The sequence below is a fragment of the Stylophora pistillata genome, chromosome 1 (assembly GCF_964205215.1).
Source record: "Stylophora pistillata chromosome 1, jaStyPist1.2, whole genome shotgun sequence".
Lineage (NCBI taxonomy): Eukaryota > Metazoa > Cnidaria > Anthozoa > Scleractinia > Pocilloporidae > Stylophora > Stylophora pistillata.
Window position 1 is genome coordinate 10,234,457 of NC_142519.1, and position 18,217 is coordinate 10,252,673.

General features: G+C 39.0%; 2 protein-coding genes across 4 annotated transcripts; one reads left to right on the forward strand and one right to left on the reverse strand.

Moving 5' to 3' along the window:
* Positions 1–53: 53 nt before the first annotated feature.
* Positions 54–11,057, reverse strand: LOC111321982 (uncharacterized). The gene is made up of 9 exons (XM_022925006.2): positions 10,918–11,057; positions 9,502–9,557; positions 6,412–6,468; positions 6,265–6,318; positions 4,820–5,917; positions 4,379–4,497; positions 3,881–3,939; positions 2,498–2,643; positions 54–2,123 (listed from the first exon to the last, which is right to left on the reverse strand). Exons 1-9 carry the CDS (start codon positions 10,920–10,922, stop codon positions 1,732–1,734), a joined length of 1,986 nt encoding a protein of 661 aa, XP_022780741.2. The 5' UTR covers positions 10,923–11,057; the 3' UTR covers positions 54–1,731.
* LOC111321983 (growth arrest-specific protein 2) lies at positions 8,038–18,111 on the forward strand. 3 transcript variants are annotated; one of them, XM_022925008.2, is made up of 6 exons: positions 8,038–8,190; positions 8,542–8,672; positions 12,005–12,611; positions 15,601–15,693; positions 16,645–16,747; positions 17,148–18,111. In XM_022925008.2, exons 2-6 carry the CDS (start codon positions 8,548–8,550, stop codon positions 17,219–17,221), a joined length of 1,002 nt encoding a protein of 333 aa, XP_022780743.2. In that variant the 5' UTR covers positions 8,038–8,190; positions 8,542–8,547; the 3' UTR covers positions 17,222–18,111. The 3 variants fall into 3 exon arrangements, with proteins under 3 accessions (XP_022780743.2, XP_022780745.2, XP_022780744.2); XM_022925010.2 differs by lacking the exon at positions 8,542–8,672 and having other exon boundaries at positions 8,040–8,190; XM_022925009.2 differs by lacking the exon at positions 8,038–8,190 and having other exon boundaries at positions 8,291–8,672.
* The last annotated feature ends 106 nt before the right edge of the window (positions 18,112–18,217 follow it).

The following is an 18,217-nucleotide window of genomic DNA, read 5'->3' on the forward strand; positions in this document are numbered from 1 at the left end:
CGCCTTCAAATTGCGACGTTTGTCTGAGTTTTTACTGACAAAGACGGCGGAACTGGGTGGGGGGCGTAAGCCCCTACAATTTTGCGAGAACGACATTTTATTTTGTGTTAGCATGAGGTACATATGAAGAATAAAAAAGGAAGAAAAGGTAAAAAGCTCGGTTCACTACAAATTATCCCCCGCGATCGCAATGAGGTTGGATTTCCTGGGCAAAGTTAGTTACCACTGTATGGAGAATATTACTCGGTGGCGGAAATTTTTCGTCAGAAAATATTTCATGGAGAGAGGCACTAGATTTCAAAATATTTCTGGGGAAGGATGGCCCCAGACCCCCTTCCCCCAACAAGTTCACGCCAGAAGTTGCTAAAAATTTGCAACCTAAATGTCTTGATCTTTTTATATGAGCGTTAATTAAAAACCATATTCAGTTTCGTTTTTCACAATAATTGCTAACGTCGGTCAAGAAAAACAGCTTGAAACGTAGCTTCAAAGAGTTGCTCGCAAATATGTGTGACGTTTAGGGAAACTTAAGTTCATTTGACGTCCTGCCGAACGTCATTTTAGTCAATTATCCGTTAAAATATTAGATAAAGCTCGCAATAGGCCTGCGAACGTTTTCCAACCACAGATTATGTGTTTGTTTTAATTATAACAGTACGTTCGTCACGCTCGTCTTCGCGCCAGAATCCTCCTGCAATTTTTTTCTTCTTTGTTTTGCATGCTCCGAACAATTTGATGATGCCTGCTTACGTACTAGTTCAATTCCCCCCTAACAAAGTAGACAATTACGCCGAAAACAAAATTGTTATGACAGGTGTTCCCAGTTCCTCTCTACTTTTTTTCCAAGCTGGGCATGTACACTGGTTTTAATCGTCACAGATTTTGATAAGTAATGGAAGAGTTAAATAATAAAAAGAAATTCTACTTCGAGTAGAAGTAGTTCATTCATACAATCAGCGTGGTTTCAAATACATCTTGATTAAGTGCTAGAATTTTACGAATGATTTTATTCTTCGTGTTGGTTTGAACCGGAACGACGATCAGGACCAGTCTTCAGTAAAGGTTAAAGAGCGCATGCGCGAGCCGGAAGCATCGCTACGTTGTGCATCGTCTGTCTTCTATAAGCTAATTCAGGGTGACAAAACCAGACTATACAGAATAACTCAATAGCGTGATAAACCACTTTTGTTTCCAGGAATTGATTGCAGATGGTAATTTCATTACCTACTGATTGGTTCTTCCTTCCTTTAATTAATCAATGAATTAACTAAATTAGGTATTGATCGATTAATGACGTATTTAAACCGTCCGCACGGCTATTAAGTATTTGTCCTTGTATATCTATCCATAACCCCGTTTATATTACAATAACCATCGACAGTCTAGTTGTCTATTGTGAATGATTTGACTGGGTTTTTGATGCCTAGCCCAGTTTCCCGCCTGAACGTTGCGTGGTCTCGTTCCGCGAGGGAAATCATGTCTGAGCGAGATACCTACAAATTAAACTATTATCAGCTACCTTACTGATAACTTATTGCATTCCATCATCATTTAAAGCTATAAAGTTCTAGTTACATAGTAGACATGATTTGTTTCCTCTCGGTCAGCTATCCCAGAAGAGAAGTGAAGGAAGGATGAGCGCTAATATTCTTGGAATACGATTTTTCCCCATTAAATTTGAGCGGGTATCGATTTTTACGTCTTCCGACGAGTACGCCTTTCGTTAGTCGACTACAAGATCCTTTTTGGTCTCTTCACTTCAGTTTTCTTTCCCGTATATGAAGGAAAACTTGACTGACAGCAGCCCTTCCCACAGTAAGACGGGCAGAACTGTGGTGTATGCCGTAAGCATTGCACCGGGCAGGCGGGCTGAGGGGGCATGGGCGGAGGAGCTGGATAAGGGGCTGGTGCTGGAGCGTAAACAGGAGGAGCGGGATAAGACACAGGTATCGCTGGAATTGTAGGACCCACCATGACGTGTGGAGTTGGGGCGACGGGTTGGATGATAGCAGGAGGACTACACGGACTCCCAGTAGAGCAAGCAATGCTGCATGTAGGAGGTGTGCAAGGGACTGGGCACCCTGCGGGTTTGCAGCCTGAGAAACCAGGTGGAAACTTAACTCCTGTGGAAGAAAGACAGAAAAGCAAAATTTTTTTAACCCACGGTTAGCTCCGGAAGGTAGTTTCACGAAGTTACTTCCTTGACGAGAATAGTTCTAACTCCAGTATAAAAGGGACCACTTAACCATTGAACCTTTGTTGTAATTTCGGCCTTCAAAACAATTAAGTTACCGACAGAGAATTACTATCATTTGACAAAATTCTTGACGATACACTTCCGACTGGTTTTACATACACTTCTTCTTTCTGCTGTTGTCTGTTTCCGTTTGTCTTCATTATAGGCGGTTTATGTTTAAACATCGAATACATACTTTTCTACCGACTCACTCTTGTACCACTAATCAGAAATTGTAATAACTTGTAGCAATTTACTCACCCGTCCCATTGTATAGTCTCAGTGGTAATTTATCAACAGGAATTCCTCCCATAAATCCAGTTTTCAGTAAATTTAGTAAAAGTTGCACGGGGTTAGGTATGGTGTTTAAGAACCTCAGGTAGAAATCTACGAGAAGACTGCCGGGACTGCCAGAGAACAAAAACAAGAAGTAATCAAATTTCATTACATTCGTATTATCAATGCATATGAGAGCAATTTTCAGTGTCCAAATTAATCCAGAATAGCCTTGATTTGCTTTAATGGTCCAGAGAACTCGCAACACTCTCTCAACGCTAAACTAAAACCAATCACGACTTGATCGCGCGCGTTTTCCTGGATCTTTTCCCGCGCTTTAGGCAGTTTGGTGGGTTTTATTTTGAGTTCTAATCGGCTCTTAAAGGTATTTTCCTTTCTTCTGACTGGCTGTTGTGATCACGTTGGATTTGGTTTAACGATATTCAATCGAAAAGCGCTCTTGAGTATGGTGATCTGAACCAATTAGGAAATCGTACTGAGGTAGCATGGATATACATTGCTTCCACTCAATGCATTTCAAAATACTTTAACCCTTTCATTGCCACGGATCTCATCAGTAATTCTCCTTACTGTCTGCCATACAATTCTTATCAGGTAAGTTTGGAGAATTTGGTATTGGATCAACATAAAATCCCCTTGTTGATATTTTTCTCTAACACTTGTCTGCTTGTCATTGTATTGATATTGTAAGGAGAAATTCTGTCTTGATCACTCGAGAGTGAAAGTGTTAACGCTCGACTTACACGTTACTGGATCAAGTTCTGCTTACGACTATTCAGCCTATGATTTTTTAGGGTCAATCGGGCCTTTTGGTGCTCATATAAAAACCAGAAGGGATTTTCTCTTTTCAGTACTGACATGTAGAAACGCACTGTTTCGATTTTCACAGAGTTGTCCTATCTCTGGTATGATTCCAACATGATCAAAAATAGCAAGTGGCCGTGTACATGCATTAGCTTTGGAAGAATACGTAGCTGTTTCGAGAAAATTTTTCGGAAAAAAAAACGTTTAAAACGTCAAAAACGCACGCGGCAACCTCAAATGTTATTGTCGGTAGTTTTTAGGTCACGGTTCCTTGACCTCACGATTTCAGGGAAATCTGAGAAAATGTCACTGTCAGGACGAAGCAGGGCAGGTTTGATGAATTTATTTATTTGACTTAACAAAATTCATTGAATACCGGATACACAGATTACTTTTCAAGATTGTTGCGTGCACTTTTGTCCTTTTTTCTGACAACCTTTCTCAAAACAGCTGTTTACACATTTCATCTGTGCTGTAAGCATATAACTATCCAAATTTTGAATGTTTAATGTTCGCCTCTGTTCTCCCCTTAACGGCACTTACCGGAAACTTTGAACATTGCATTCTTTGACAGCCTTGCCCCCCTGGATAGCTGACTTTACCTAGGAAAAAAAAGCATTTGGACCCAAGATAGATGGAGATAGATATATTAAGAAATATATAAGAAATGATAACATACTTTTAAAATATTAAAAATTAGGTAACATACAATCAATAAAGTCAGCTAATACAGAGCGTGCGTGAACATGTTTCAAGTTATGACCGGCCGTCAGAAATGTTTTGAATCGCGCTGTTAAAAAAAGACTATTCTACACGCTTCAAGCTCAGTTGGTTGATTCGGAAGGAGAAACGAAAGTTATGAAACAGCGCGCGACACGCTGGTGCAACTTTTGAAATAATGTATAAGACGCAGAAAACAATTCTTAGCTTGCAAATCAACGTGGCTGGACAATTAGCTAATAAACAATTACAAGCTCTTCTTGCATACTAATATTAACCAAAGCTATTTCGCAGAAATTTTGGTCATTATTGATATGTTACCTTAGTACAGAGGTTCTTTGCCAGTGTCTTGAACTGTGCTGATTTTTTATTGTTGAGTACAGGCTTGTGTGCAGCACTAGGTAATCTCACTACTGCATTGAACGACTTCTGACGAGAACCTTTCCACAGAAAGAGAGAAAAGTTACCTATGTGTCATGGTATGCTCCAAAAATTCCATTGCTTTCCCTATAATTTTGTATTACCTTTCTTCCGCATTCGGCTTTTTACTTTGCAACCTAAACGTTTTCGTGGTGGGTTATCATTATCCTTATATCGAGCTTTTAATGTTTGTCTGTCTATTTATCATAGCTTTTTTGTATACGTGCAGCTTCTCAGCTGCTAAGTGTTATTTTAACAAACACATGTATCTACGCAAGGCGCAACTGACTGTATTTGTTTAGAGAGACCGCTGTCATACTTCACTACTTTACACAGACGCACCTGGTTTATTTCCAACTGACCCTGGCTTGGCGGTGGCGGCTGTTGTTGGTGTGGTGCCACCGGCTCCAGGCTTTGTAGACAGGGTCGGCTTTGTTGCTGCTTTCACTCCAGTTCCAGACGACGTCACTGATGGAGTCGCCAATGATACCGGAGCCACTGTTGGCTTACCTGCGGATTTGGCTGCCGCAGCGGCCTTAGCTGCTTGAGCTGATTTAGCCTGAGCTGCTGCCTTGGCGGCTGATGCTGCGCTCTTTGCTGCAGACGATTTAACGTTGGCTACCACTGCTGCGGCTGCTGCTTTATTTTTAGCTCCGGCTGCTTTGTTTGCTGCGGATGCAGCCTTCGCGGCTGACGCAGCTTTTATTTTGGCTGCTGCTTTAGCGACCGCTGCAGCTTTTGCTGCATTAGCCGCCTTGGCTTTTGCTGCATTAGCAACAGCTACTGCCGCCTTGGCATTTGCTTGTGCCTTGGCATTAGCGGCTGCTTTTGCCGCTGCTGTTGCTTTGGCTGCCTGTGCTGCTTGCTGAATTGATTTCGCGTGAGCTTTGGCGGCGGCAGCTGCAGTTGATGCTGCGACCTTGGCAGCGTTTGCTTTCTTTGCCGCTGCTGCTGCTACAGCTGCAACTGCCGCTTTTGCTGTTGCTTGAGCTTTAGCGGCAGCTGCACTTTTCCCAGCTGCTGCAGCCTTGGCTACTGCCACTGCTTTGACCGCAGCTTGTGCTTTAGCAGCTGCAGCAGCTTTAGCTTTGGTAGCCGCTGCCGCAGCAGCCACGGCCTTAGCAGCTGCCACCTTCTTCGCATTCGCAGCTGCTTGCGCTTTTGCGGCAGCATTAGTAGCCGCTACTTTTGCTGCAGCGACTGCTTTTTTGGCAGCTTTAACAGCCTTAGAGTTAGCCACTGCCTTGGCAGCAGCCGCTGCGTTAGCTGCCGCCACTGCTGTTTTGACTGTGGGAGTAGTCAGTTTCACTGTGGCTGCCGTTATTTTGGTCGTTGCCGCTGAGGTTGGCTTCGAATTTGCTACCGGTTTCACACCAAGAACAATTTTTAAGGGGAGCCCAGCCACGCCCGGACAGATAACATCGTTAAGGGGAGATGTGGCTGAAAAATATGGGAATACATGTCAATATAGAAATGGTGTTATAATCGTGGAAATGATTACAATATTTTGCACTACAGTCTGCAACGCAAACTGCTCTCAAAGACGCACCCTTTTATTTATTGCCTTTTATTATTTCGTAATATCGGTTGCAAATTAAAACCCTTAGTATAACAGCTAGTGTCGTAAATGGCCCTCTATTTTTACAGAATGTCTAAATTTATGACATTGTTCTTCTTATAATAAAGCCGAGTATTCAGTAATCAAAGTAGCCATAAGAAGATCTGTCCCCCTACGAGCCGCTAACTCCGAGTTCTCTTTGAAAGTAAACACTGGATAGTTAACTTACTTGGAACTGTGAACTGAATAGACTGATCCCCCAGACCATAGGAATCCCCTAGAGCTGCCGGGATAATTGGTTGAGAAAAAAGTTCTGTCAATACTGGAGACCAATTAATGTAAGTTGACAAATTTTCACGGTTACATTGGTTCTTACTTGTAAGGTTTCGTTTTGTTCCTCCCTTTAAACGACTACGTTTCCCTAGACATGGATCTGTGTGTAAGGAGATTAAAATAATGTATCACGCACTCCTAGGCCCAAATTATTTAGACGCTCGTTGAGATATAAAATCTTAAATGTTCAATATACTGGATGTAGCACCTGTTATATCAACCGGCGTATAATACCATCCACACATATACAATAAATGATATTTATGGTAATATTCATGTCAACCACTTACTTCCCCAGTTAACTTCCATATACCAACAAGCTGGTCTTGACTTCTCAGTCAACAGCTTGTTTTCTTAACTTTCAGGACATTGAGAAGATTAATGGAATAGCCGGTGATTTTCACAGCATAGAGATCTAAATCTTCCTGGCAAACCTGATGCTCATGCGAGCCAATCGGCATGAAAAAGTAAGGGGGCAGGGTGAAGCGACGAAATCTCCGACTTTAAAATTGTTTAAGGTACAGCTTACCCATATACCTCCCCTTTTCCCTTCCCTCCACGACGTAAAATGACTACTAACAGTTCTTCATGAAACTTGTAAATAACAAAATATATATCGCAATATCTTTGGTTAGGTGACTGATTGTATTTGTTTTGGCTATGAAACTACGGAAAGATAATGTTTTTGTTCTCACCAGACGGGAAACACCATGACCATGGTATTAGTCTCAACGCGAAACGATGCCGGCTTACCATTCGCTTCTCTAATGATTCGAATTTTGTTTCCCTCTCTAGAGCTTGTCATAAAAAGAGCTAACGAGGCGGGATTTATGACTGCTCGTCCTCGGTCATCACGATGAAGTTTTATTGCGTCCTCTAGCCTTTGGAGAACAGAGTGTTCGGCAGCTTTTCTCTCTGGACGAAAAGCAAAGTCAAAAAATTTCTCAATAAACTTCTTGACTGAATCAAACGTAGCCTGCCATCTTGTGTTTTCATGATTGTCCTTAAGTGTGGCCGAGTACGTATTTTAATAGATGGCACACTTTCTTTGCAAAAGGTCGAAATTTGCTAGACTTATTTCTGGTCTTAACACTTGATACACCATTGTTCTTACATTGTATCCATACGATTTCTTTTGTATGGAAGTTTTGGTGTTCCGGCAGTTAAACAATTTCGTCGAACTCTTAGTCAGTAGCATAAACGACATACAGTCACTAGATCTGAATCAGACATGATCCAAACTGAGCGGATTAGCTTCTTTATAGTTATAGAACTTTGGTACCTAACGTTGGCCATGCTCTCACCAAGCCACCAGTGGTGAAAGTGCTACGCATATTGTAGCAGTTGAAGTACAAAGAGTCAGCATTATTTTTGTAGAACTTCCGTCTATTTAAATCGCGATTGATTCAAACGTGAAATTTACTTATGAAAACATAATACACCTAGCTAATTAATGGGATAATTGAAAGTCAACACCAACCCCGCTAACTCGAACCATTTTTCCATTCCCTTAGAAGTTCGAGCTAGCGGGGGTCTATCGTATCTTTTCATTAGGTCTGAGGTACGTGTCCCATGATTTAAGAACAGGCGATCATGTGGCTGACCTTAACTACCATATGATCAACGGTGTGTTTAATCGGCGGAATCTATAATAAGATAAAGGTCAGGTTTATAGTGTTTAGCTTTCTTACCGGAAAGCATTATCACCTTAATTTTTAGAAACTACTGACTCCTTTGTTATGATAATTTTGATAGCAAGTTCGGTTGTCTCTTGTTTCTGGATCGGAAGGACTTTGTAACTTCCGGCGGACAAAATATTAAGGTGGGTATTACAGGATACAAGCCGATCCTTGTTTGTAATTTACTGATGATTTTTAATTTGTTTTTTTAAGAAAGATTCAAATCATCGGTGAGGTTTTTCACATCAAGCCATTGGAAATTAATACGACTGATAAAAAAGAGAGAAACAAATTGACAGCTTATAGAGAACTTTATCTTTCAATAACGTGACTTTCGCGATACCATTGTATGGATACTAGGACCGTGCTGTCTGTTTATTTCCTTAATTATAATTTGGACGAAATACTAGTGAACTGGAAGCAAAACCAGCAATGATTCACCATGATATCTCTTCATCCTTTCCTGCTTCTACGCTGCTAATTTGCGTATTTAGACTCGCATGCCCACCCGACAGCTCAGTAAGTATGTGGTGCTCAGACTTCGTCTGATAACAGGAAAAACAGTGATGGCAAAGCAAGCCCAAAACGGCGGAAATCGCCAAAAAATACAACGGATACACAAGAAGTGAGTCAGTTTTATCAATGTTAAGTGTAAAATGTTCATATTTCGGAATATTTAGTGTTGTAAACGGACCTTATTTCGCTGCCTGTACCATTCTTTCTAACGCATTCAAATTCTTTACGGCACCTCGCGTAACTTACACCGCGTCATACGACGCGTAACGCTTTCAAGAAATAATCTTTCGTTTTTTCCTCGAGACGTGAGCTTGGGACGCCTGTGGTTACACAGGCACTTGGCTTTTTTCAAAGGGAGCTAACAGTTACGAATTTCTGCGCACCTGAAGTGTAGCGACTTACACCGCTACTGTACCGGGAAGGACCTGTAAACGGAATGTCTGGCACCCCAAGAGATTTATACCCCGAGGATTCTTCGAATTCGGGCTTTTTCACAAACCTGAATTGCAAAATTTTTATGTTTTTGATTTATGACAAAGTGTTATCGAATAAAGGGAGGGACAAGGGCATCTTAGGACCCCAGTCCCCCTCCAGTTTCGTGCATCTCATCGGTCGAAGGAAAATACAGGACCGATTCTTCCCTAACTTGCGAGACTTTCAGTTGTTGAAATTTGCCTCAGCAGAGAATCAAAAGTGCTCTTATACTGGTCCATAAACGCGAGGTCTGTTTTCCAGTGAGCAAGGAAAATTGAAACGAACTGAAATGAAAGTTCGATGCGAGTCGTTTTCGTGAAATACCCACGTTGTGAAATCAGATGGATGCTTCATGCCTAGTTACTGAGTACCGTTGAAATTTGCTCAGACATGTTCAAATTGCGTGGACTATAGTTAGTAGTGCGACCTCTATTAACTATGCGTGGATGTAGTGTAACACCTACCGTCCTTTCCCCAAGAAATCCTTGTGAGAATGAAAAAATATGCGAGGACAGCCAACCTTCAGCAGAAAAGTAAAGATAAGCGTCAACATGCTAACAAACCAAAAAGCTAACTTTATCAATTTGATCTTCAACTATAATCTTGTGAAAATGAATTGCAGCTGTGACAACATCGCGAATTGCGTGTGTGTATGTGTGGGTGTGTGTGTGTGGGGGGGGGGGGGGGGCAGGGTGTGGAAAGGTTGAATGCTTGCGTTCACCTGCTTTGTCACGAAAATGGCGATTATTCATAATCAACAGTGACAACTGAACAACCCGTGAGTCCCACGCTAATAAAGACTGCCTATGGTAAAAATATTTTCCAAGTCACTTTAGCTGGATGACTTTTCAGAACATTGCTAACAACTGCTAAGGTAAAAAAAAAAAAGAAAAAAACTTGAAAGAATTCATGTGAGGGAAGACCCGATAAATCCCTCAATTAAACTGCGAAAATGGGTGGAATCGCCGAAAGGAATGAAGATTGATTGATTATCAGTGTCTGTTTTATCGGTCAGTTTCATTGCCACGCTTTGGTTACTTGTAATACAAATTTTGACTTGTCAGATAAGATAATTTCTCACAGTATACAACCTTTATTTTATTTTTTTCTATGGTGCGCAAACTAAACTATGTGGCAGTTTAAGAAAACCTTTAAAGTCTCTGACGACATTCGAGGGGATTAATTCCTCCTTCATTTGTAGCTAGAATTAAGTAAAACAACTGAATGGGTTAAAGCACCATTTAATATTCTGCATCGGGTAAACATATTTACCAAGATAAGAATTGGTAGAACTTCATTCCGTCATCATATCGTCAAGGAGAAACAATAGTTTTCATAAAAAAGAACTGAGTCATCAATACTTGATAATAATATTCAGCTAGGGCTAATTTTGAGTCTCGGAGGCGACTCCAATTTTCGGCTTAACTAGACAAGAAAAAAAGTTCACAGTTTCGATAGGCTTGATTAGAAAAAAGCAAAAAAAAAAAAAAAAAAAAAAAAAACCAGCTCAAGCAAGAAAAATAAACAATTTTCACGTTGAAATACACAAATCAAATCTTAGAATAATCATATAGAATAAAACCAATTTATTACTAATAGACGATATCTAGCGTGTCATTTGACACAATGAGAAGAACCAATGGGAAAATGTGAGAAATTTGGACTCATGAAAAATTGGTCACATAAAAATCGAATACATTTCTCATAACAGGTTCGCAAATAGAAATATTTTGATAACCCCTCATGGCCCAGTTTTCCTCTATTGTTCCATCATAATATTCTCTGTCAGTGTTATTGCATGTACCTGGTCATTGAATTTTTACGCGCCTCACGGCGCGCTCAATAATCGATAATTTGGGCATCGAGTAAAAGTTACTTACTTCATTCTCCAGTCGTTGATGATCAGATTTCACATTACCCAAGTCACAGGAATGTTAAAAACCCCTTTCAATAAGGTTTCACATGTAAAACGGCGAATGATGCGGGAGAAACATGAACCGAGTCCGTCATGTGAGGGGTATCGATTGTGTGGGTGTGTTTTTCATACAAACTAATGGCCAAAGCATTCAAAACAATAGCAATTGCTTGTGGCAAGGGAAACAAAAAAATTCGGATCCCACATAAAAACAACTTTGTTATGCCAGGAAAGTTTAATTTACGGGGGAGAACTACACTTTATTTTGTGCTTAAGAAAAAGAAAAGAGAACACTGAAAGACATTTTGGGATGTTTTAAGGAACTACCTTACGCCTAGTGAGTGGTCGAATCAGGATAAGTTTGTGAAAAATTTTAGTAGAGCCAAGAGTATTGATATGAAAACAGCCCAGAATTTCTGTCTTTAGGCACGTAATCACATGTAGAATGTTAAAATGTGGTGATGGTAATTAAAAATTTGGGAATTTATTTCGTAATCAAGAAAAGAATAACTTGCATCTTTAAGATTCTCTGAAAGAATACAAATTATTTTTATCAAATATACATTTTTCTTATCTGGATAGGCAGAAATTTGAGTTAAATGACAACAGTAATTTGGTTTCAAGTCTGTTGTTCCTGTAGTCCAGTGCCGTCCACTTCAAAATTTCCTCTAAGGGATCAGCTTTGATACCTAATTGGTCAATTTTTACCTAAAGAGCCCGCGATTTCCCGCCAAAACCGCACGCGTCAGTATAGCGTAACGACGACGGTGAAACCTGGACGAAAGTAAAATTTTTTTCCCTCTTTGAAAATTTACATTTTCTGATTCAGCATTATGCAAGGAAGTATTTCAGGAAATAGAAACATCAGCGCCCAACGTTAATGTTAATTTCAGTTTTTAGAGGTCATTGGAGAAGTACTAAGTGCCTGCGCAACTTAAACACTTCAAATCATCAGCTAACGGATGTTTACATCACGGACTAATTTAGTCTTGCATGATCGTAATGTTGGCTTAAATTGTGATTAATATTGTTTAACAACGATATTTTCTCAGTTTATTACTGGGAGCAAGCATGCAAGAGGAAGGAGGAAGAGCTGACATGGATTTGACTTCGAAGATTGCCGAGCGCTCAGAACAGGATCTGTTGCCTTTGAAGGAAGACCTTGCGGAATGGCTATCGAGAGTTCTGCAAGAACAAATTACCGCCGAAAATTTATTAGATTGTTTAGATAACGGTGTCCTGGTTTGTAAACTTGCTCAGATCGTACAATCGGCTGCCCAGGACTGCATAAAATCTGGGAAATCAGTAAAATCACTCGCCCCGTTCTCTTACAAGTTTCACCAAAAGGCCAAAGCTGGTACATTTTTTGCTCGGGACAATGCAGCGCATTTCTTGCAGTGGTGTCGGCAGATCGAGGTTGAAGATTCAGTTCTCTTTGAATCGGACGGGCTTGTTCTTCAGAAACAACCTAGAGAAGTGATATTGTGTCTACTAGAAATTGCCAGAGTGGGTGCAAACTATGGAATAGAACCTCCAAAACTTATCAAACTGGAGAAAGAAATTGACGATGAGATTGCCGCGGAGGAGGAGAAGAAACCGGAATTAAAACCAGCTCGAAAAGAAAAGAAAGTGTCGAAAGCAACAAGTATTGACGCTGAGGTAAGCAGTCAATATTGTACTTTAAAAATATCGGTTGATTGATGGGTGTGTAGTTTCATTCCTGACATTGCCATATCAAGGTATTGCACCTGTAAGTTTATAAAGTTCATGACTTGTTTACACCAATTAACTATGAAATACCCCTTGCCGTTTCTCGGCCGACTGCCTACTGTTTACAATTCTGTGTTACTCATTTCAATGGTAAAGCGTGGAAATTCCCATTGGTATGAATACTGTGGTTACAAATATTAGGGAATGTATGCCCACACGAATATTACGTAAAATTTTTGTGGCCTTTTCCGGCTGTTTCAATGAATGCGTATAAACAATTTCAGAAAGCGACAGTAATTGACGGAGGTTATTGTGCGTGCATTTATCAGATTTGATAATTTTTGCTGATACAAGAGTAGTATACTGTTGGGACTAATGCTGTTTACATAGTCGTTAAATTTAATAGATCGTTCGCACTGAAAGAATATCACTTGACTTTGTTGAGCAAATACAGTTGTTGCTTTACATATGATCAAGGGATCAGTACATGCCAACTTGTACTATTTGAAAACTGCAAAAAGTATTAGCGTAAACTTTATTTCATAATGACAAAGGGGAGAGGAAAAAAAAAACTCTTAAATATATGCCATTTTCTGAGCTTGCTACCTATTTTAGTTTCCAATTTTAATTAAACCCAATACCTTAATGTACCACCCATCTGGTTTTCCTACTGATGTTCCTTGGCTAGTCATCAAATACTGCTTAATTAGCAGCAAACTTTTGGCAAGTAATTCCATCCCAGCTGGAGTTGGTGCTCATCATTAAATCAGCCACAGCAGGTTCAGCCTTGGTGCAGATACATATTTTACTGGAATATAGACATTACTCCTGATTTGTCCCAAACATTGTTGGATTAAAGTCTCTGTAATGTGGGTTTTGCTAAAAGCAGACCCACGGCCCACAGCCCGCGACGGCCCAGCGGCCTGGCAGCCCAAAGGCCCAGCGGCCCGCAACGGCCTCTGACCCAGAGGCCTGGTGGCCCAGTCCTGATTTTCCAGCAGTACATCCACGCGCATGCACAGATCTGCATCGGGTTTGGGTGTGCAAAATGGATGACAGTGAGCTTGAATTCGTTTACCATTTAATAATATACATGAAAAAATTTCTCAGTTTTGATTGGTTAAGATGAATGCAGTTTTCAGTTAATTCAGTGCAGAAGAGAGTTAATTCAGTGCAGGAGAGAGTTAATTCAGTGAAAGAAAGAAACAAACCAGACATTTTGATTGGTCAGAATGATTGGTCAATGTCAAGGTCAATGTCAAGGTCAATGTCACTTGCAGGGTTTGAATAAATTATTTTTGCACACAATGCACGCGCTTTTCTTCTGCGTAGTTATGAGAAGCTACCTCGTATTTTTTCATGTATATTGTTAATAGATAATCACATGATTTTCTCGTGTAATTTAGAATAAATAAGCCCTTGTAAATTTTTTCAAAGACCACAAATTGCACTCGCCCTACTGGCTTATGCAATTTTGTTAGTCTTTGAAAAAATTTACTCGTGCTTATTTATTCCAAATTGCACTCCAAATCATGTGATTACCTCTACTAATCATTTGAATCCTTGTTTCTGTTTGTTGCATGTTGTTCAGAAAAAGACGTTTTGATTCTCAGGTCATTAGTCTCTTTACAGAACTGATAGCACAATAGAGGACTTTCATTATCGAGGACTTTCATTATCGTATTTCTTCGTCCAACCTTGAATAAGGAGCTGCCTCCTCGATGTCTGACAGCGTAATATCGGCAAATCAATCGGTCCAAAAATTTAAGAAGTGCCCAGGACGCTTATCATATTAAAACAAATACGGTACTTACATCGCTGGAAAGCAATGTTTTAGAACACGCTTTCCTTTTGGGGTGGAGTTCCTGTAAATAGATCGACATGTCTCTGTATGGAAAAGATTTGCAGTTCACATATTGCAATACTTATGATATTTTCACTTTCAAAGTATGGTTTGAAAATAACTTTCATCATTTGATAATGAGACTAATGAACAGAGAATCAAAACGTTTTTATCTGAACAACATGCAACAAATGCTCACTGTCGATCTGTGCATGTGCGTGGATTTACTACTGGACAATAAAACTGAGGAAAATCAGGACTGGGCCTCCAGGTCGCAGGCCGTTGCGGGCCGCTGGGCCTTCGGGCTGCCAGGCCACTGGGCCGTCGCAGGCCACAGGCCTGCTTTTAACAAAACCCCTGTAATGTTTGTATAATGAAATTCCACCACACTTGACATTATTTTCAACTCCAGTTTAAGTGCCTATTTAGGGCTCTGCTGCTGTATCCATAGCTTTTATACTGCAATTGTATTTTAAAGGGTAGTGAAGCAAATTTAATGATGAGTATTTCTTTTATGATAGTAGGCCTAAATGGTTTTTCCAGGGAAGGAAATATTGGATTAGACTAACTTTGTGAATTTTTTTTTATCTTGCAATAAAATTAATGATTAAAGAAGTGCATGCTAACTTTCATGCAGTGTTTTAATGAATACTCATATTGGTCCTATGGGGAGTATACTTTGTAATAATGGATACTTTTTAAATGTGCAACTAACTGCCAACTCTACAAGTTTGCATTTATAACTTTGGTACATGTAACAGAGTTTCCCCAGATACTTTGCAATCCTTTTATCCTTGAATTTCACATTTGACAGTTAATATTGATATGATGTTATGTTATAATATAAGTAGCACTTGATATAAGAGGAAAAAAATATTTGTATCTGAAAGAATTTAACTTTCTCAATCTTTTACTCATTCAATCTTTTTAATCACTTTAATATTAGGTCATTCCCTTTTTAAGACGTCATGCAACACCATAACCTTTCCCCTCTTCTCAATTATCTAGTCTTTTGTTTGTCATTATTTTGTACACTCTTTGAATGCTTGAGATGAAATGCATATTCTGGATTACATGTTAGTGTTCTGTTGACAGGTTGCAAGACTTGCTGCAAAGTATAATGTAAGAATTGAGAAAATTAAAGAAGGGAGATACATGGTGGATGGAAAAATCAACATCTTTGTCAGGGTAATGGCATGCTAATTTGGTACTTAAGACAATGACTGGCAGTGTAAACTAGTCATTTTTTTGTATGCATGTGGAGCTAAGGTCCACTCAAATGTAGTTAAATGTTGGCCCTAAAAAGGTGGTACTGTTGGAGGTTTTTATGTCAGAAACAACCTGGAATATAATTTTGTGAAAAAAGTTGTGCTTATTCATTGTGGTAAAGTACAATAATGGTAGAGTATTATTGTTTATCTCAAAATATTTAGAGATATATATATTGTGAGACAAACTATATAGTCACGTGTGATGTGGATTGTGACATTTTGACTGCATATTGCTAGTCGTCATCAGGCGATAAGGTCATCTTCTAGATGCAAGGTTGACTACTAGAGTAAGAAGATCCAAAACCAGTCAATCTCATTGCCTCAGATGAAGACTAGCAGTATATATATGTAGTCGAAACGGTGTGATCCTTATCACAAGTCACTGTATTGTGAGACAAACAATAATACTTTATCATTAACCTGGAACATAAATTTCAAATGCAACAGATTTTTTTTCAAGTCTTTTCACAGTATCTCGATCAGAACCTGATATAAAACCTGTACTGTAAGTAATCATGACTGCACATAATTTGATGTATGTAAAACAATCTTCTTTTTGCTAAGACTGATTATTGCATTGAATCTACAAACAACCAGTCTTGACAGGCTGGATTGTTTGTGAATACCAGTAGTGAAACTGGGCAGACATTAATTCATGCATGAGCATCAATGCATTCAGTGCTTTATCGCAGTAGGAAAAGATTGAAAGTCTAAAACATTATTTATCCATGTTGTTGCTGAACTTGATAATTAATTTCAATTGATAAACAGACTTGTTTTGTACAAGGTAATTAACTTGATCAAGATTTTAAATTTGCATACTGTAAGAGTAAATTTTTATTGAAACCTTGTTTTCTTGTGACATAAGATTTTAAGGAACCATGTTATGGTGAGAGTTGGAGGTGGATGGGACACATTGGAACACTTTATTAGTCGCCATGATCCTAATAAGATAGGAAGAATTTTGACATGTAAGTTACTCTCAGTATAGTACAAGATCAGCATTTTCTTTCTTTCTCAGGCTGATTTTCTGTTAGCTGGTGTATTGATTCATACAAGGCTTATAAATTATTGCAACTTTCTAATCTTAGAATTGTTCAGATAAGGTCATAAATAAGGGGCATAGATCACTGAATTATCATGTATAAGACATGCAGAAACTGCTGTGAAATGAGACTGTCAAATGATGGACCATTAAGACAGCCTCTGGAGTCATAGTTACAAACATTGTTCTTACAATTTAGTTGATGCCTGCTCGGAACATTCATCAATTTTCAGAACACTCATCAATTTTCAGAACACATGTCCATGGCGTGACAGAGAACAAATTTCATTAATTTAAATTGCCATATAATTATTTTGTTTCCACAGCGACACCCCAGGCCTGTTCCCATCATCATCATCACCATCAAATACCTGAAATGCCATGCTCTGCCTCAACATAAAAGCTTGGTACAGTAGTTGGATCCAGATCCAATGAAAGAAACTTAAAATGTTTTTATGAGACAAATTTGTGATTTTTATAGCTTAATGTAAAAGTTTGTACGTAGGGTCTTTCTTTAGTATTCTGGCTTCTGACATAAGTTTTTCTAATGGAAAAATCTGGTATTTGCTAGTTATTTTAGCATGTGCCTAGAACAAATTCAATGTGACACAAAATTTTTCTTAAATGTCAGTCATAAATTGTTTGAACTGTGTCAAGGTTGTGGGTTGGGCTATTTTTTTAAAAAAATTAAGCAGGAGTAGGAATTCCATGTATGCTATATTGTTACATGGGATGGGTAAACTATTTCCCACAAAACTTTGTACTGCAAGCAAAAATATTGGTAGCCTAGCAAGCTGTTTGCCACCTAGAGAAGAATAATTATCAAACCAGATTGACTGTTCCATAAGCCTAAAGGAGGTTTTCAAATAAAGAAAACTGCTTTAGGGATTTCATTAACAAATTTGAAGAATTATACAATTAAGAGACAGGAGTGACATACTGGCATCAGAGGTGATAAGTTAAGATTAATTAATCATTGTAAGCCAGTAATGCTCTGGCTGATATTTTAATTTATGCAACTCAAATTGTAAGTTGCAATTATGAGATACTGTGGAGTATGAAAATCTTGTGGGATTGTATTTTGCAGATCAGCAATTTTTTGTGCTGTAGAGAGCAAAATGTTGTTGTTCATAGATGGAAGTGAGCAAAAATTAACCAGGGATTGATCTTAATTGCAATACTCTGTACAAGCAAGACAACGGTGGAGTTTAGTTGCGTGAAGATGTTTTATATTTTGAAATAGTTGCAATGTTTCAAAAAATTTAAATAAAATTTGCTCCAGTTTTAGAAGTTCATGTTTTATTTGCAAGAGTTTTCCATTTATGTAGGCAAGCTGTTTTTGGACTAACATAAATATGGGCTAATACATGACTGGAAATTCAAGCCTATCTTTCTT